Source organism: Branchiostoma belcheri, unplaced genomic scaffold, assembly GCF_001625305.1.
Source record: "Branchiostoma belcheri isolate BF01 breed outbred unplaced genomic scaffold, Haploidv18h27 scaffold36, whole genome shotgun sequence".
NCBI lineage: Eukaryota > Metazoa > Chordata > Leptocardii > Amphioxiformes > Branchiostomatidae > Branchiostoma > Branchiostoma belcheri.
In genome coordinates this window covers 103,569-124,224 of record NW_017803976.1, presented here as the reverse complement: position 1 = coordinate 124,224, position 20,656 = coordinate 103,569, and the positions used below count along the sequence as shown (strand labels likewise).

General features: G+C 40.6%; 1 protein-coding gene across 1 annotated transcript in view; it reads left to right on the top strand.

Moving 5' to 3' along the window:
- Window positions 1-20,656, top strand: part of LOC109475961 (phosphatidylinositol 3-kinase regulatory subunit alpha-like) — a 59,537-nt gene that overhangs the window by 1,076 nt on the left and 37,805 nt on the right. The window contains 1 exon segment of the mRNA XM_019776766.1: window positions 153-564. Coding sequence (XP_019632325.1) covers window positions 192-564 — 373 coding nt within the window. The 5' untranslated portion in view covers window positions 153-191.

The following is a 20,656-nucleotide window of genomic DNA, read 5'->3' as shown; positions in this document are numbered from 1 at the left end:
ATACTTATGTTCTTGACAAATGTATTTGACTTAAGTTTTGTTCCTTTTTTTAAGTGCAACAGGTTTGAATTTTTCAGGATTTTAAAATTTAGTAAAACAAACTGTGTTGTAGACTTGATTTTGATCTAGACAATGTCTCTTGATTTTTGCAGACGTTACCGTTGAGTAAACGTGGACGTGTGTAGCGTATAATGGCGACCGGAGGAAGTGACGCGATGGAAAGGGGAGTAGAAGCAGCGAAGTACCGCGCACTCTACCGCTACGACAAGGAATCTTCCGAGGATGTCAGCATGGAAGTCGGGGACATCCTTGTCGCGAAGGGACCGTTCTTAGACATTGAGGGGACAGTTGAGAAACCCGAGGGCTGGTTGACTGGCCGTAACGAAAGAACAGGCGAATCAGGGTGCTTCCCCGGTACCTACACTGAGTTTGTAGAAAGATATTTCGTCCCCGTGGCTGTGCCAAGACGACCGCCAAGGCCTCCGCCAAGACCAGGGGCTCGAAGTAGTGAAGGTAATGACTCAGGATTTATAGGGTCGCCTGCACCTGGAGTAACACTTGGAGGTAATGCATGTGTTGCTTTGCACACACACACATACACACTAAACTATCAGCAAGATTAATCATATGCCAAGTTAAATGAATTGATTAACATAATTTATAGCACCGTGCTCGCGAGCAATACTGAGTAGTGTCAGCTTGTCAAGAGCATTGGTAGATGAATATAGGACAATAGCTATTGTTCTAACACTTGCATCAAATTCATGATTCAGTAGTAGCAAGACAATAGTGCTATTGTGTACAGAAATCACCTAGTATGTAACCACACTGCTGACAGCAAGTTTTTATTTTAGTACAAAAGTTTCCCACACTAATCAGTATATTTTTACACACATACACATATGATATTGTGCATCTTTTATGATGATAGTAGGTTGCATTTGACAGCAAACACAAGTGGCACAAAGTTGAACGTTGTTCCAAAAAGTTTTTATGTTCACGTTGGTTGACTGATGTTTGAGTTTTATATAGAAATCTGAGGTACGTATGACAGATTACATAATGATTATGATAATGTTACTCCTCTATTTTGAGGGTTTGTTATTGTAAGGGCAAGGACATGGCACGGGGCTGTCCCATGCTTGCGCGGCTATTTTTGGGGGTCGGGATTTGTCAGGATGTGTTGCAGTGTAAACTGGCATCACCCGCAGTCCCGACACTTGGAATTCCCTGCATTTTGTCCGCAAATCGCGGACCGCAAACGCCTGCGCGCGTACTGTTATCGTTCCTGTGTATGTTGACCTGTCTACTCTTTAATAAGAGCTGCCCACAAAGTAACTTGTGGGTGTGGATGTGGTGACGACAGCTTGTGTTATGTGTCCTTGTCGAGGTAGCAAGTTATTTCCTGAGTTTAAGCTCTAAATGGACTAGAACTACTAGTCGGTGTCCATGCGTCCTAGGTCTTTTCGAGCGCCGGCCGGCAATCTGACGTCCCAGCTATTCACATCACTTCACCTGCAAGCAAAGGTCACCCCAGGCTTTTCTTCTGCAGGCATTTGAATAGTGGACCCCTTTCCTATAGAGCCCTCCATTGTTACGCATGCAAAGTAAATGCCCTCAGCTCAAGTTTCCCCCGTCGTCTGCAGACGCACTTAGCAACCAAACGAGAGGTAATTTTTAACCTCGAGCAGCAAGATTCATGGTTTTTCGTTGCACCAGATGCAATTGGTGAGCTGAAGAGAAAGGAAAAGTAGACATTTGTCTCCACTAGTTGTTGGACGGGGACACTGACAGGTTAGGGCCTGGGGGTATCATATTTCAGCTCTTGCAGACTGGACAGACCTGGTCCCAGCGAAGTGGAACACATTCTTTGTTTGACGGCACATATTTGAGGTTTTGCGGCAAACTTAGGAGCTTAGATTTGAGAAGTACAAGGGATGAAATCGTTTTTGTAACCAGCATCCCTTGAGTTGTTTCTGTTTGTGTGTTTGTTTGTCTTGGTTTTAGATGGTTTTTACACCTAATTCAAACTGGCAGGCAGGTATGTAGAAGGCCAGGGAAACCCCAGATGTCAATCTTCATGTAAAGGTTAAAGGTTAGCACTGGAAAGAGACTAAGGCCATACCGATTTAATTTTATGGATGACATCCGCGCGCGCATTGATTTTCGCCTGTCGCCCTCAAAAAAAAAGAGATCACGTCCACGGAGGCTCTGGTCTGGCTCTAGGCCTGGGTAGTCCATGGTAGTCAGCGACAAAACGGAGCCGAGCACCCAAACTATCGAATTCGAAGCTCCACGACTCAAGAACTCAGTACATACGGACAGTACCGATTAATAAATTCCGCAAAAAAAACAGCATTTGCCGGCTTGTCGTATACGTCGCTACGAACTGCCGCGAATTCACAATACCAGCTTTGTATTCCTGTGGTTTAGTAGCATTTTTATTTTTGGCCGGAATTTTTTTTAATTCGCCCGCGCGCACTAGTTTGGGGGTCTTCAGAGGATGTCATCCATAAAATTAAATCGGTGTGGCCTAAAGTAAAGGTATAAAAGCAGTCATCCTCAAGTTTTCAAGTCATACAATCTACTACAATGCAGCCTAGCTAGGGTAAGCATTTTGATCCAAGCATACTGGGTCACCCCTACTCTTTTTGGTAACTGTGTCAGGGTCAGAGAGCTATATTCTACAATCATTTGCATAATTACATTATCTTTATTGCTGACAACATTGAAATAAACGGACATAAATTTGCTACAGTTTGACGCATTTTTATCCAAGCATACTGGGTCACCCGTACTTTTTTTTGGTAACTGTGTCAGGGTCAAAAAACTATATTCTACAATCATTTGCATAATCTTTATCGCTGACAATATTGAAATAATTGGACAGAAATTTGCTGTGGTTTGACATTGCCTCCCCATTCGTGGTAGAGAGTAGAATGAAGATGTGTTGTATATGGTTACCTATCTCCTAGTTGCTCCTCCCTTTGTGAAACCATAGACCCTCTTATCAGTCTGTTGTTTTAATTGTCTACCCAATCTAAATTTCTACCATGTATTTCATATCACTTGGATTAGTCTCCCCAGAGTAGAAAGCACATAGGTCCCCCCCCCCACAGAAAAATGTGAGTGGACTATTCCACCTTTCTTCTATTTTTGGCAGGCTGCCATGGCAACATACCTCCCACAGATGGAAAAAACCAAGAGTTGTCTCCATCTTGAATATTTGTTAACAGAGGGCAAAGTACAACGCACATCTGGAAGACTTATCGCAATTGTTTGAACTAGGACTGGCCCCAGTCGAAATGGGTTGATTTTAAAGATTGCTCTTTAGTCACGTGTCTGGCTATGTGATCGATGAGCAATTAGGAATTTTCCTTCTAAAATTCTAGAGCTTTTATGTGCAAAGAGTGCTAAGAATGGTTTAGGAATAGTGTTAGGAATGAAAATAATTTATTGATTTGAGGTAACACACAATCTTAATCATAGCAACACTGCCTAATCGATATATAGGTCAGCATCTTGGTAAGAAATTGTGAAGAAATTTGGATGGTGAAAGAGTTCCGAAAAACGAGAAATTGAAATGTTTTGTCACTGCATCTGTAGCCAGAAATTTAGTGTAAGTATTTTACAGATTGTTGTAACCTGTTCATATTACCAGCCCTAGTGTTCAAGATGTATATCTCTCAAAAGGATGTAGGGTTTATGAATATTGATGAGCTCCTAGAGCTCTGTGCACAAATCCATAGGAGGTCAAAGGTCGGGGCCACATGGCAAGCCAAGGAGCTAAGCTCCACTGTTGGACTCCTTTGTGGAATTATATGCACATAAATTAGTTTTAGGGAAAGAGTTACATTTCACAAGCATGCTAGCTGAAGCACTGGCCTACAAAGTTAGTTTGGGATATTTTTGTGTTGCCAAACAAAGAAGTTTATCTGTTGAGGTATTGTTGGTCACAGATCATATAGCACCCCTATCACCCCCACAATCTTGGAACAGAGCACTGGTAATGCAGTTGTCAATGCACAAGTGGGTTGGCATTGAAACGTAAATAGCGCCTTGAAACTCGAACCCCCCCAACATTGGCCATTGCAGACTTAAAATAGAACATGCTCTAATTCTATTACCGTACTTTCTAGAACTGTGGGAAACATTCACACCGCATCAAAGGATTTCCCAATCAGGTTAGGACATTCGGCAAAGTCCGTTTCGTAACACAGGCCTGATGGACTTGCGGTCTCCGTATCTTGACCCAGTTCAAGACTTCTTGCAGATGGTCTGACAGAGTTTACAAGTTATAAAAACAAAGCAGTGCCAAAGTCTACATTTGATGGGCATTCCAACTGGGCCGTTGTTTATTGGAGTTTCACCACTCCATAGCGCAGTTGTATGTATGTCGTCGTAGCACATTGCCACCAGGCACAGATGGTACCTCACTCATGAGTTAGTTCTTAGTTGTTTGGAACAAGCAGTCATTTCCATTTCAGGGCTCGAAATTCATTTTTGGGCATAGGTGCACTGGTTCACCCAACCTAAAAAATTAGGTGCACAAAAATTTTTTGGGTGTACTATATCATGAAACAAAACCTAATTGCAGGTCTTACTGCTCCTTTTCTGAGTTTGAATCTAAAATGAGAGCTAACTTCACAATCTTAAACAAATACTACAACAAAGATTTCAGTATCATTTTTCTGATACTTAGAGACCAAGAATATCTGGTATACTATTATACATACGTCATTTCTAATGTTACAAATTCCTACAAAAAAATTAGGTGCACAACTCCAATTTTGGGTGCACTAAGGTGCACATGCACCCAGTATTTCAAGCATTTTGCTGTGTTGGTATGACATAACAGACATTTGGCTGGAATTATGCAGATTTTATGAAAAACTTGCAAGTATAGAATCAATTGTGAAATAGCCTCCAAGAATAGAAATATCAACATAAGAAAGCTGCATGGAAGTGATGTATTTGTAAACCAAGGTTTGGGAAATAATTAATAGGCAATCTCTTTTAACCTGAATTGCAAGGTTTCATTTCATTTATTTCAAAGTCTGGACTTGGTGGGGCGTAGTTTTAAAAAGGTAAGGAACACGTGTTGCTTCAGGGTACATGTGTAAACTTGTCCTGCTTTCACAATTAAATGGAGCTGCATCACTGAGTCCACATTTGCCTTGGGGATATTTCTTTCAGTAAACAATGTACCTTTCCCTTACAGCTCACAGCCCACATCATAGATACATGAACAGTCTCTGATGCAATCACATGTAATAATGTGTCTATTTCTGTCCAAACCACCACGTAGAAGTGTCATTCAAATGTTGAAGTGGTTTGATTGGTTGCGAGTAAAAGCAATTAGCATCAGTCTTGAACCATTTGTTGATGAAAGCACGTATGTGTAGAAAAATATTGAAAACTGTTAAAATAAACCGATTTCCCTCTTTTTTTCTTTTTTAGTTTGACGCCTCAAATTTTTTTTTCCACACGATTTAAGGTGCGTTCTTAACTTAAGTCTGCAAATAATTTCTTGAAGATTTGTTGCGTTCCACTGTCTGAAATAACTTTGCGAGAAAGCACCCAAAAAATTGCTCGCCTGTGTAACAATGGTTGTTGTCAGGGCCTGATTTGATTCTGTTCTGTGGTTCCAAAATCTTGCTGATCTTCTCTCGTTTTTTGTTGACCATTTAGGTCCGGGGACAATGGGCTGAAGACAGCCTTTTCAAGGACAGATGTGGCGTAATGACATGTTCGGTTTCTTCCATACATTACCTCCGCACATTAAACAGTTCTGTCTTATTATTGGTGTTAGCTGAAAGAGAGCTTCCATGTGGTGCCTTTTTTATGCTTTACTTTTGAGTTCTGTCTTTCCCCGAAGCTATGCTACTGGGAGAGTAATTTTTCACACAAAAAATTGCCCGCCACACATTAAACAGCTATGTCTTATTATTGGTGTAAGCTGAAAGAGAGCTTCCATGTGGTGCCTTTTTTATGCTTAACTTTTGAGTTACTTCTGTCTTTTACTAAGCTACACTACTGGGAGAGTAATTTTTCACAAAAAAAATTGCCCGTCCCTGGGACTATTCATGGTTGGGTTGAAGTTGATTAGGCTAGTTGCATGGGGGGAGGTCGCCTGTGCAGAAATTAGGACTCTCTCGCTGCTGTCATGTTTTATGACGTTTGACATGGGGTCAACCATCCTGGCAGCGCTTATTGAAATGGCGCCAGGGACTGTCACAGCAGCCCTCCCTCTAGACATCCTGATTTGCACATGCTGAATCTGTGCTACTGAAGTAAAGAACCGAACCACCCATGATCTACAGTGACTAAACACAAGAAGCCCCTGTATCCATAACGTCAGCATCTGCCAGTGGTTACATATCTGCCAGCCCAGACTAATTATTACGGGCAATACCACAAAAGCATGCCTCCGGACCCCCCAGCATGATGATATTATTCATAACCATCGGTGTGGCTAGATTAGAAATGGTTTGATGAAGGTGGTGCTGGCTGGCTTCCCCTAGAAGTGGGCCCCAGGAATAGAAAGGAGGGAAAGGAGAAGGCTTTGGCAAGACCCTGCCATGCAGAAGTGAAGATCCAATTCCCAACGTCTTGGCCTGAGCCCCTCTGGAGGTGGCTGGAATGTTGGCGTGAGCCCAGCGGGAGAAAGGGTCAGTAGTTAGCGGTACCCCATCATGGCTGAGTGCACTCAGCCCTGCCAGAAACCGCACGGAATCTCCAAGAACCCCGGCGAAATGGAAGGCGGGGATATTCCTACAACAGGTAGGCTTGAAGTTGAATTGTTTCTACATCTCTACGGCATTGTGTTAGTTAGTGCAACACAGAGTAGAGAAGAAGAAAAAAGAAAACACTTGGTTTTTCTGGTTCGTTTTGGTGCACCTGCAAAGGATCACTCCTAAGCCTGGGTGTTAGGGAGTCACCTTGGCCTGTATTCCTCTGTCGCAGAGGTGGTTCACCCGTGCACGCTTCACAATGCCAAGGGCTGAAAGCCTCTCTCCCCAACTGGGTAAAATTACAGGTGTAACCACTCAGCTATCAGCTGGCCGCCTGCTGCAATATCTGTGCCTCTCCCCAGCCCCGAGGTGGCTGAACCCTGCCTGTTGCCATAGTGACGGGCACATATGTCTGATGTAAGTGACAGCGTTGCCATGGCAGCGATCTTCTCCACTATCAAGTCTGAAATTGTATCAACAATGTGGACCAGAGGCCCTAACAAAGGGCCCTGTGTGGCTGGCCGCTAGGGTTACTGCCCTGAGTAGGGTTTCAAGAGCGGCATTGAGTTTGTGGTATTGTCGGATTGGCCGTCTTACAAGCCTGATGCATCAAGGTGTCTTGCCTTGTGTTGGACACTGGATACATGTTGCTTTTCCTAGCTCAAACCCACAAGCAGTTTTTTTAAAACGCGCTTTTTAAAAAGTACACCGAACAAAAAGATCTAGAGAAGCTGAGTTTGCAGTTTTCAGGGTCATAGTTTTGGAAGGTAGCTGTTTTTACCTGCATAAAATCATAAATCTTTGGTTTATAACGTTTACATATTAGTAGTCAAAGACAGATGGAGAAAACGACTACACAGCACAAAAATATTGCAGCATATCTATTACCACCATGGTACATACATATTAATTTCATGGCAGAGCACCAGTTGCTAAATGTAGCGTCTTGCTATAAGATCCTAAAAGCAGACTCTGGGCAGTATTTGTTTGCTAACATAACCCTTTCCCCACTAACCTTTGCAACAAGTTGGAACTAGTCCCCAAGAGAGAGAAAGACACAGGAGATGGTCTGAGATAAGAATAGGTCCTATAATATTATACCTGGAGTGAAGAAAATCCCTCTGGAAAGGCCAGACTAATCAGGATTCCCCCACCAGAAGGCAGTGTATATTTACCCTCCACTATTGTGGTATACATTCGGCTGGGTGGTCCAATCATGGTATCATATCATCTAGAGTGTACACTTTAAAAGGAATCCAATGCAGTTCTTAGGGCTTGGAAACCCGATTTTTCAAAGTCAATATTCTAGTCATTTATCTACATACTGAGTTGAAACCACACAGTCCCAATGTATATTGACCCTCAAGGAGCAAAAATTCCCAAAATTCTGACGGAAAATGGTTACTGAAAGGGCTCTGGGCTGATTTTTAGGGTACCACCCAGAAAATAAAGGACTCATCTTGTGGCTTGTTTCTGCAGTTTTAAAAGCCCAAAGTATGAAATACTGATTAAAATGTGCTAATGTGAAGCAGTATCTGTCAATATCACAAAAATTGCCTTTCTCAGAATATTTCCAGTTTTGCTGCCCTGAAATTGCATTGGATGCCTTTGAAACATCTACCAAAGCTTCGTCAAGGTCTATTTTGGTACTGCTCTTTTCAGACAAATATTCCGAAAATAGAAAACAATACTGTAGTGAAGAAAAAGACTTGAAGTTCATAGAATTATCTCCCTATTTGTCATTTTCCGACTGAATAAGCTGCAGTATTTTCTTCTTCTTTTCTTCAAAGATTTCTTCTCCTTTAAGATTTTGTTCTTAGCCTTTGTTTGTACCAGTGAATTATGCTGAAAGATGTAAGAAAAGAATGTATATTCAAGTATTTGTGACCTTGTGAAACACTGGAAGGTAACGTTACAGACAAATAAAAAAAAAGCACCACACATATTATAAGTAAGCAAAAAATACCCTCATGTATTTGGTTACTAACTTTGTTGGTTTGTAATGTCAAATAGTCAATAGTAAGGCCACACCAATTTAATTTGTTGGTTCTCAAATTTTGTAAAGAAAAATATGAAGTGACAGGGCGAAAAAATAAAATAAAAACAGGTCTAGGCATCCTATTATAGCCCCAAATGCTACAATTGGAGCCATGAAGTCAACACAAAAGGGTTGAGTTAATATTTAAACAATGAATTTTGAACGTATAATCCAACCACTGCATTGATAGATGGAAAACCGTAACAACTAGGAAGAAAAGGACTTTCCTCAACTGTTGAGGGCAAAATACGAGCATTTTTAGTTGATTCAGTTCCAGAATCTTTTTTTTTTTTGCAAATCAGAAAAAAAGGAAGAGGCGAATCTGAGAACCAAGAAATTAAATTGGTGTGGCCTAAAGTTCTTTAATTCACAACCAGAGCCAACATTTCGAATGTCTGTCTGAACTTTGCTATTCAATCGAATGTCCAGTAGTGTCCTCCCCTGGCTGACCAGTCCAGAGTCACCTGTGCGGGGTTACCTGCGGTTAATCCCGCCCCTTGTGTGTCCTGTAAAGAAACGCGGAGGTCCTTGTCGCGCCGCCGTGTTTGACTAACCTGGTTTCCGTCCAGCTGATCACCCTTTCCTGTGCTCTTTTGTTTGCCCCTACCTGTGGTCAACAGATGTGAGACATGATAACCACAGGTTAACCTGCACGTCTGCAAATACACTGTACACACCACTCTCCACATTCTACCTGATTAGGCCACACTAATTTTATTCCTTGGTTAATGGATTTTTCTAGAAAAATAATGGAGCTGGCAGGCGAAAAAAAAAAAAACAGGCCTAGGCATCCTATTCTATGGCCCAAAATGGTAAGATAGGAGCCATGAAGTCAACACACCAGGCTGGGTCAAAACTTAAACTATGAATTTTCAACTTTTAATGGTACCACTGCATTGAAAGATGGAATAACTGTAACAACTAGGAAGAAAAAGGACTGTTTTCAACTGTTCAGTTCAAAATATGAGCCTTTTGTAGTTGATTCTGAATTCTTTTTTTTTTTGCAAAGCAGAAAAAAAATGAAGCGGGCGAATCCGTTAACCAAGAAATTAAATTAGTGTGGCCTTAGCTTCCAACTTGGGACTTTAAACCACAGACATGGTTAATAGTTAAGCTCAACCTTTACTATTATACTAATCAGTAATCTCCAAGCAGATCTTTTGGTGGCTACAGACAAAGACAGTGTATCAAATTGCCAAGACAGTATCCAATGTGCCTAAGGTTTTTTGGCTGGCAAAAAAAAAATGGTACAAAAAAAGAAAGCCTGATAAAAAAACACCTTCAAAAGTACCTTTACTATGTAATTAACTAATCTCCAAGCAGATCTTTTGGTGGCTACAGACAAAGACGTAGTGTATCAAGTTGACAAAACAGTATCCAATATGCCAAGGTTTTTTGGCTGGCAAAAGAAAAATGGTACAAAAAAGAAAGCCTGATAAAAAAAACACCTAGAAAAGCACATAAGAAATAATCCGGAGCATTTTAGAGTAAACTTTGGACTTCTGGATGGCTTTTGACCTAGATTTGTAACTGGTGGCTTGTCAGGAGTAGCTCTAGATCTTCCACCCTTTGTATCTAGTGTCCAGCTGCTTGATGACCTATATTGTTGATTAGAGTGAAGACAGCTGTGGTCACACTCTGATTCCCCCAACAAACCACCATCCACACAGATATATTGTATTCCAACTTGTGGTCTGTGTGTATACAAGGAAAAAAAGTTTAAAACAGTACTGTGTTAGAAAATGGGAGAGGGGGGCGGTTAAGCATGCCTGTAGCCAGGGGGGGGGAGTTTGGACCCCCCCACAAGGCTCAAAAATCCACTTTTTGGTCCACTTTGGTGTCACCAGCAAGGCTGGAATTGTAGGAAAACTGCTCATTTTGTCACTGAAAAAAGTTATCTCTGATTTTTTCTTTGAAATCCTCTGAAAAAAAAGGAAATGCCATTTTAGCAGGTTCATTTTTCTAAATTTACCGTGCCCCGGACCCCCCTAGGAACCTCGTGCCTACAGCACTCACTGGTCCCTCAAGCAGTGGGAAGACCCCCCCCCCATTCAAAATCCTGGCTATGGGCATGTTTAGACTGTTGCAGTCTTTCATCATCCAGCATCGCCACATCCGTATTTCTTCTATAACCTTTCAGAAATATAGATATAATCTTTGCCCGCAGGCTAAACGTCCCCCCAGCGCGGTTCTATATGGCAGGCGTTCTTTTATTCCCCTGAATTATAAATAGACATTAGCGCCAATTAACCCAGTTTACCGATGGACTGCTGTCGCCTTGACCCAAATAAAGGCGGGATTTTAATAACAGCCATTACGCCAAATGTCTGTCCCTAGTACATTTTCCAGTCCCCTGTAAGGCCATACCAATTTAATTTGTTGCTTCTCGGATTCGCCCTGTCCTTTTTTTTTCTGATTTGCAAAAAAAAAATTTTCGCTTCCAAATGAACTGCAAAATGCTCAATGAAAGGCATATTTTGGCCCCAACGGTTGAAGAATGTCCCTTTCTTCCTAGTTCTTACAGTTTTCCAATGTAAGTATTGTAACAATGCAATTTTTTTTCATTAAAAGTTTAAAATCTATTGTTTTAATTATAAACCAGCCTGGTATGTTGACTTCATGGCTCATATCATAACATTTCCGGCTATCATGGGGTGCCTTGGCCTGTTTTTTTTTTAATTTTTATTTCGCCCTGTCGCTTCATATTTTTTCTGAAGAAATCCGAGAAACAACAAATTAAATTGATGTGGCCTAAATTGGATTGCTATGGTAGAAAAACATGAGAAAACTGGGGCGTAATTGATAGTAGAGGTAAGATACTCATGATCAGATAGAGGGTCACCATTGGCTGTGACATAACTAGGTTAGGTAGATATGCCATCTTTACCCTTTGTTAGCAAAATTGCTGCCATCAGCTGTTAGGCCACACCAATTTGATTTGTTGTTTCTCGGTTTCGCCCTGTCCATTTTTTCTGATTTGCAAAAAAAAAAAAAATTTGTTCTAAATCAACTGCAAAATGCTCAATGAAAGACATATTTTGGCCCCAACGGTTGAAGAAAGTCCTTTTCGTCCTAGTTGTTAAAGTTTTTCAACGTAACAGTGCAATTTTTTCTGTTCTGAAAAAATCTGAGAAACGACAAATTAAATTGGTGTGGCCTTAGCTGAAATAAAACCTAGCTTCTAGGTTAGTGTGAAACCATCACTTTTTTTGAGCTGCTACCTATGGTAATTAAACATAAATTGTTAACCTGTTATGACACAATAAATTTGTAAATAATGAAAACATTGCATTGAAAACACCTTTGGGAAGCTCGGTAATCGAGTAACTAAATGGACATAAATTAGGTTTAACAAAAAAGATTACCTTGTGTTACAATATCAATGGCAACATTAAGCCACAGCAAGTAAATTTTACGGATGACATCCTCCGCAGACTCCAAATCTAATGCGAGCGGGTAAAACAAGATGGGCCGAAAAAAAAAACAAGGTTCCTACATTTAAAATTTTGACTCAATCATGGTACAAATGGTTTTGATTCAGTGGGAACATCACCTATACACAGCCAGCATCACATATCACTACATCAAAGTAAGAAACAAAACATTATATCAGAGTCTTTTCTTGTCTCCTCTCTTCATAGTTATCTGCCATCCATCTTCCGGCATGGCAACAGACATCTTTGCCCATTTTCGGCATGTTGACCACTGTCAGAAGGCAACAAAATTTCTTCTTTTTTTTCCCCAAAATCAGATGTCATCCATAAAAATTACTTGCTGTGGCCTTACTGGAATTGAGAAGAACTTGAGATTAATCCTATGCAGTTTTGTTGTACCAGTTTTGGTTCTTCTGTTTTACTTCAGTTGACCGGGGGTTACGATAGGTCAAACGGGAATGCATTAGATGAGAAGGTTGGCAGGACTGATCTATCTGTTGATGTCAGTTGGGATTAGATTAATACTGGTGATTGAGGCAGTACAACTGTGTTTGATTCTCGAGATGGATTTTTCCGCTGGGTTACTATCGGGCAAGTCACGATCGATCGATGGCTGTTGCTAGGGCCTGGAAGTCGGCTTTCCTTTTTGGGAAGTTGAATCCATTTCCTGGAATAGCTTTTCGCAGTACCATTAAAGCACGAATAGGGCAAGACCTCGTTTTTATTACTCTCTGGTAGGGAAATATTGTTTTTGGGTGGCTGAAGTGTTGGTTTGTGTATCTGTTTGGACTGACTAGGTTGATAGCATGTGGGTAGGGGAAGATTGACAGGCAGTATGACAGGACAAAGATCTCAGAATCTGGCCTGGGAGCCAGCAGGAATTCAGCAGAGGAAATCATGTTTTCTGGAAGTTTGAAATCTCCAATTTCTTGATTTGTACGGAGTTTTTTCTTCCAGACCTATTTTCCAGACCTGATATATTTTAATGCAAATTGGGTCATAAAATAAGGGTAACCTGGGCAATTCTTCCAACCTAATTCCTTTGTCCCATCTAACCACAAATACACCCTGTCATTAATGGTTTGCAAAGACTCGTTTTACTGTCTACTTATATTCTGTGGTAAAGGTTTATTACAAAATTAACCTACTTCTCAGACTAATGGAAAATAAAATGTACAAGGCCACAGCAATTTAATTTGTTGGTTCTCGGATTACCCTCTTCATTTTTTTCTGATTTGTTTTCTTCCTAGTTGTTACAGTTTTTCCATCTATCAATGCTGTGGTTTGATTAAAAGTCCAAAATTCACTGTTTGGCCTTTTGTGTTGACTTCAAGGCTCCTATCGAAGCATTTGGGGCAAAATATGATGACTAGATCTGTTTTTATTTTATTTTTTTCACCCTGTCCCTTTATATTTTTTCAGAAAAAATCTGAGAACCAGCAAATTGAGTTGGTGTGGCCTTAACCTAGAAGTTAGCCAACTTTCCAAAATACATGACATTGTATTCCAAAAAAAGTAGTGTGCCTTTGAAAGTAGAGTGACAAGTATGATAGCCTCATGTCTTGCTCCTATTGTCTGACATACATGTAGTGACATTTGATATAGCCCAAAGCTTGTGTCAATCATTAGCCAATGGCTGCTTGTGGTCAGTCACATTAGGTAGTGCCCAGGGTAACATTCCTGTGGTTTGGTGTGGTGGACCTTTGTATCAAAGGCATGCAATGCAATTTCAGGGCAGCAAAACTGGAAATATTCTGAATAAGGCAATCTGTATGATATTGACACATACTATCCCACATTAATAATAATAATAATGCGGGTTTTATTTGAAACACCTCACAGCCCGAAGGCTGAATTACATGTCCCGTACATTGTATAAAAACATATTGTGACAATATAATCATTACATTTTTACAATACAACACTAAAAGTTAAAATACCGACCTCATTAAAAGTACTAGATTAAAATCAAAGTATATGGCGGCATGTACATTACAGGATTACATTTCAGAGTGCTGTTTAAAAGCTGGACGAGGTAAGGCAATGGGCTTTTCGCATATCTTGCTGTGCGTGCTGGCAATTGGTCTAGTTTTTTGTTCTGTCTTGTTTCCCTCCCACTGATCTCTCCCCGAAGTCGAGGAAACCAATGTCTGTACTGTTCAGACTTGTACAGCTTCTGGGCAAACTTCAGGCACAGAGAGACACGTCGGTCTTCGAGTTTCTGGAGTTGTAGTGCTTCACATGCTGCAGAGTAACTGTGAAAGGTGTTGCCGAGGATGATCTTAGTTGCCTGCACTTGGATGTTCTCTATCTTCCTCCTTTGACTGGAGGAATTAGCACATTTGAATCAGTATTTCATACTTAAGTTAAGGCATTTAATACTGCAGAAACAAGCCCCAAGATTAAGTCCTTCATTTTTGGGGAGGCACCCTAAAAATCAATCCAGGTCCTTTCAGTAACCTTTTATTTTTTTCAGAATTTTGGGTATTTTTGCTCCATGAATGTTGATATACATTGGTACAGTGTTGTTTCAACTTTGTGTGTAGATAAGAGACTAGAATATTGACTTTGAAAAATCTGGTTTCCAAGCCCTAAAAACTGCACTGGTTACTTTCGACATGAAGGGCAAAACTTTTTAGGTAGGGGCCAGGGAGATATACCAGTAATGACGAAAGAGCAAAAAAATTCATCTGCAAAAACGCTAGATGATTGCAAGGATATAATAAAAAAAAGTATACAAATTGTGGACCATATCAAACAAGAGTTCCAAGCAAAACCGTTTCCAAATCAATTCTACTCCATCTCAAACCCGATGAAGTACAGTAGCCCTTTTCCCTCCTGACATTTTAGTAAGTTGCTCATTTCCTGTTCCTTAGAAAAAAGTCAATCTTTATTCATCTCAAGCCTGGGTGATGTTTCTATCCCTTAGACACTGTACTTTAGTCCATATACAGTACTGTACAATCAGATTGGTCATCTATTGATTGTTTTAGAACTTCCGCCAGGTATCTTGGTATAAAAGTGATGCAATATTTGTGGTCATGCAGTGTGGCAGTGTCTACAGTAGTTAGGCCACACTGACTTAATTTTATGGATGACAATCCTCTGAAGACCCCCAAACTAGTGCCCGCGGGCAAAAAAAAAAAATCCGGCCAAAAATAAAAATGCTACTAAACCACAGGAATACAAAGCTGGTATTGTGAATTTGCGTCAGTACATAGTGACGTATACGACAAGCCGGCACATGCTGGCTTTTTGCGGAATTTATAAATCGGCACTGTACGTATGTACTGAGTTCTTGAGTCGTGGAGCTTTGGTAGCCTTGGTGCCCGGCTCCGTATTGTCGCTAACTAACATTTTTTTTGAGAACAGGTGAAAATCAATGCCCGCGCAGATGTCATCCATAAAATTAAGTCGGTGTGGCCCTAGATGCGAGCCTAGCAGTTTTGCTGGTGGTAAAACTAGGTGCTGTGTCAGCTTGAGAATGTTAAACACAAGACGCAGCCATCTGGCCTGTTCACACCAACCTTCACTTTAAATATAGCCTCGGGACTCGCTGCTACATTTGCATAGACCCCAGGTCGACCTTGCTTTTCATAAAAGTAGCCTTGTTTCCAAGGCTGTTAGAACTTAATTTTTTGGATGGTGTATCGTACAGGGATCTCATTTTAAGTTTGAAACAATTTTGTTCATTTTTGAGTGGCCATTTTCTGACGTATTTGCTCACTTATTTTAGAATGTTTGATGAAGTCAAGATAACATCAGATAACAATCACTGATTGGCTCACTCTTGATTGTTTTACTTTTCTAAATAGACTATTGGCTGTCTAGTAAAGTAGCCTCTATCCAGGTGTTTCCCTAGATGTCTTGGACTCTGAGAGGGTCTGTGTAGAGCCCCCCCCCATAATCTTTCAATCATTTGTCATGCAATCAGTATTTCCACCACTCCCTTTATGTAGATGATGCTCACGCCTTTTTCCTCAAGGTATAGCTTGCACCTCACCTTCCATATGACTGCACCAACTAAAAAGGAATTTTCCAGTGAGTAGAGACCTTCCCTCCAGTCTGGCCTCACGTGGGGAGAACATGTGGTCTAGGGTCACAGGCCAACCTCGTCCAACCACCAATTACCCCTGCATAAAACCCTCCCCACTTACCAGTAATTACAGCACAACCACCTTTCTTCTCATCCTCAGTGGGAGCAGCTAAAAATAGTGGGGAGACCTGCAAAGTCAACTTTACCCACTTTTCAAACTTGGACGTGTGTTTGTAAGAAAGTACAAGAACCCCTTTGTACGTTGATGGCTTGGTTCTGGCTACAATAGAATGTGTTTCTGTGCAGTTGCTACAAAGAAAATTCCATTCTGTAATATTTTAACCTTGTCCCTGCTGTAGTAGCCTTTTTGCACCAAATTGTATCTCTTTTGTGCATTAGGCAGAAGGGAGAAGGTTAAAACTAGGAAGGACTGTCAGAAAAGCTGCTTTTTTTTAGTTTTGCGATATTTGTAAACTCATGCATCTAGGAGAAAATTTATTCCAAATTGTGCACAAAAATGTCACAATCTAACTTCACACTACATGAAATATCTTCACAAGGATAATATTGATCGTTTATAATAGCTTATTGCTGTGTGCTTTATCTGGTTATGATCATTGAAAACAACCGATAGATGAAAACAAGAGTCTGTGTTCACAACATGACAGGGACAGTCTGTGATCTAGCATGTCATCAGGCCACATTTTTGTGGGAACAGGTAATGTTGTATGTTGTCAGGCCTCGAAATTAACTTTTCTTCCTATTGTCCCAGCACTGTCCCAAAAATTAATTTCAATTGTCCCGAAGTGAGGACGAACCGTCCCAACCTGTTTTTTGGAAGTATTGTATAACTTCAATTTGAAGTCAACTTTATTTTGCTCATATTCACTCCCGGGCGCAGTATAAATAAAACTATAATAGTATAGAAGACAGGAAATTTGGCGGACTTTTTCAGATCCAAAAGCCTGGACGTGTACCTGATAAAAAAAAAGAAGGGCTGACATTCTGATGCTGATTATTTTTCTATTGTCCCAAAAATGTCCCAAAGTGTCTTTTTAGTTGTCCCAGCCTAAATTTTAGTGGTCAGTGGCCATCGGGACACCGTTAATTTTGAGCCCTGGTTATATTGCGCGCTGATGTCATGTGTTGTCATCATGAGCATGTGACTACAGAGTAGCAACGGACATGTGCAGACGAGAGATTTTTCCTCGCACTTATGATTTATGTGCTGTATGGTTTAATATAAAGACAGTCTGGTCTTGTTGTTTTCATTACTTACATCATGCTAGTGGGAAGCGTTCGTGCAGGTAAGAATTTTTTTCTTGCATCCATACAAGTGCTGTGTACCTAAACCCACATTTAGGTTCAGGTCCGGATTCAAGTCAAGAGGTTTAGGTTCAGTTCCGGACTCAGAAGTCCAGACCTAAACCAGTGGCATATACATAATTGCATGTTGGCAACCTTGCAATGTTGTACGGGCAAAACTTTGGCCACATAAACATGGAGGTCGACACTTCACGATGCGCTATGGCAATGTTTTCTTCATTTTTCAGCAGAGATTTTTCAATCTATTGAAGGTTTTAGGTAGTTTGGCAAGAAAAGGGTTATATGACATGCATTTTTTTGTAATAAGTCCGGAGTTGGTTCATGACTTACAGGTTTTTTGGAACCGTTCCAGTGAACTGGAACACAGCACTAGTCTGTACCTTTCTTTAGTGATGGGTCTTTTAAATTTACCGTTATGAAACTCTGGCCAGGTCATCAACCTGCTTTTACGTAAAGGGTTTGAATTTCCTATTATACACCTGAGCGCAGTGTCAGATACCTTTAGAACGGGAAAGCCTACGTGGTTGTACGCGGGATTCATCCACAAGTAGGTCCTTATTAGGAAATGCTGCGTAAACGCGGCTAAGAGGACGTAACGATACCCGGGAACTCAGCGCCGACGGAGAAAACTTCCAAGAGGCGCTGTTCCGACACTTCCATTTCAGCCTAATGCACGGTGATGGCTTTCTACGCGGAAATCAATAAATGATGCTCTTGCCCCCTGGCTGGGCACGATCCATGATTTGGCACATTATTGCAATGAGGATCTGGGAGACAGGAGCATTGAGCTGTGGTGTCCCGATTGGCCCCGCACTAATGACGTCCTAAATCATGGACGTTCTAAACTAGGAACTGTTGCTAGGGGGAGAGAGGAAGACTGCCGCGGCAGACTGAATGTGAAGGAAGCCTCGTAGCAAGGGGGAGGTTGACAACTAGGTCGTAGATTACATCGAATTTTGAAATTACATTCGATTGATAGTGATGAAAAGGTACTACTTGTGACATTCAGTATTTCCTCAGAAAGCTTTTTATGTGTTTTTGCTCAGTTTCTTCTTCCTCTTCTTCTCTGGTAACTAGTGTTGGGTTACATCATGTTGCAATTTCATGGCAGGAGGGATTTAGACTCCTGTTTGACCATGTATATATGAATGTGTTTGAGTAAGAACTAACAGAACAGATCATATGAGAAGGTAAACATTACGCATTTGCCAAGTGCAAATATTACCTTTCTAGTTAAAATTCTTTTTTATTAACTCTCTTGTCATGAAAGAACAAGAAAAAAATTTATGCTTGTCTTTGTTTAAACATAAGAAAATTAGACATCCATTGAATGGTGCACCTGTTTTCTGTCCAGTATTATAATATACATCCTGTGCTTTGTTCCATTGTTTGACCAAACTGGAATAGCAATTTATCATTAGAAATGAACTCTGACACACATGTAATCGCCTGTCTGTATATTTGATTATGACTGGTTTGGTATATTTGCAGTGCGGTGCTTGTGATGGATGTACTTGTATGTGCCACAGAGAGACCCCCGTTACATGGTACAGAAGTTTTATGTTTCCTGTTCGAGCAGGATTGGGGATTGATGGTCGAGTTGGTTGATGAGTCGTATCTCTTTCTAATCACGCTGTACGTTCCAATCAGGCGCGGGAAAACCCGTCTCCGAGCAAAAGTAATAAAAGTGCATCAGCCGCGTCTGACAGCGCTCATCAGCGGAGCGTCACACGGCGTACCGCGCGAATTTTCCCCGCCGCAATAAAAGAAAGCACATGATTAACTACTCACTGATGAATAGGGGGCATTTTCTGCCAGCACAGGTTGGACAGGAGCCAGCTTGGAAGGATTGGTCGTTATTTAGGAAGGGGAGAAATACTGCAGAAAGTCCGCAAAGAAATAAGCATTGCCTAGAGAGAGTAAAGGATGGAAAAGTTTTTTTGGCAGTTACCTATTGTAGGGCCTAGGAAAAAATGTTGTTTCCTGTTTCAGTCCTGAAAAAATTAGGGTCAGTAGGTAGGGATTATCTTTTTTTTTCTATTTTCTTTTAGAATTCAGTGATATCTATATATAGGGGTCCAACTTACACAATGCATTTAACAAAGTAAAACTTGCGTGAGGAAACTTAAATTTTCAATGTCAATGTTAGAAAACCAATTATGCAACATTTTATCATTTTAAGTGTCAGATCATGGAGCTAGAAAAGGTTGATCAGCTCAAAAAATTTGTGCCTTGCAGGGGTCCACCCCCAAAAAAGTCTAGGGTCGGCAGCTTTTTCTAGGGTCGGTCAGGAAACACAACATTTTTTTTCCTAGGCCTAGATGTTGTAGAGGGTAGATTTACCACCCCTTTTTCAGGTAATGGACTATTCTAACAGAAGCTCCAACCAGAAATGGATTCAGTTATTGGTTCCAGACTGGCCAGTAATTCAGCATATTGGAAGGTCACCAAAAATTTGATTTGTTACTTCCGGTCAGAAATACTCCTTTAATCAACTCATTATTTGAAGTTAAATATGACTCTTGTAAAAAAAAAAGGAAGTTGGAGGTAAAGTTACAGCTTTTTTTGTCAATTTTTAATTCGTAAAATGGTTATACAGGGCTCAAATTTTCTGAATAGGTGCACTGGTGTACCCAACCTAAAATATTGCGTGCACAAAAATATTTTTGGATGCACCATATACAATAAAATAAGTAGAATGTTAGCAAAAACTAACATGTATCATATCTAAAGCAAAGTACTACTACAATAATTTATTATTTTTCCAACACTTAAAATTTAAGAATATGCTGTATACTACTTCACATTTAACATTTTTACATTATGTAAACCTATGAAAATCATGCACCCACACAAAAAAATTGGGTGCACAGCTACAAATTTCGGTGCACTAAGATGCACATTCACCCAGTATTTCCAGCCCTGTTATATAATATAAAGGTTCTCGGAATGTTTCAAACCAGATGAAATTCAAAGCATGAAGAGAAGTCTTGAGCCTCCAGCTCTGTACCATTCCATAGATGACAGGAAGTGAGATCCTGGATTTCCTGTCCGTCCTGTGAAGGCATCGTTTCATTTCAGTCAGCTG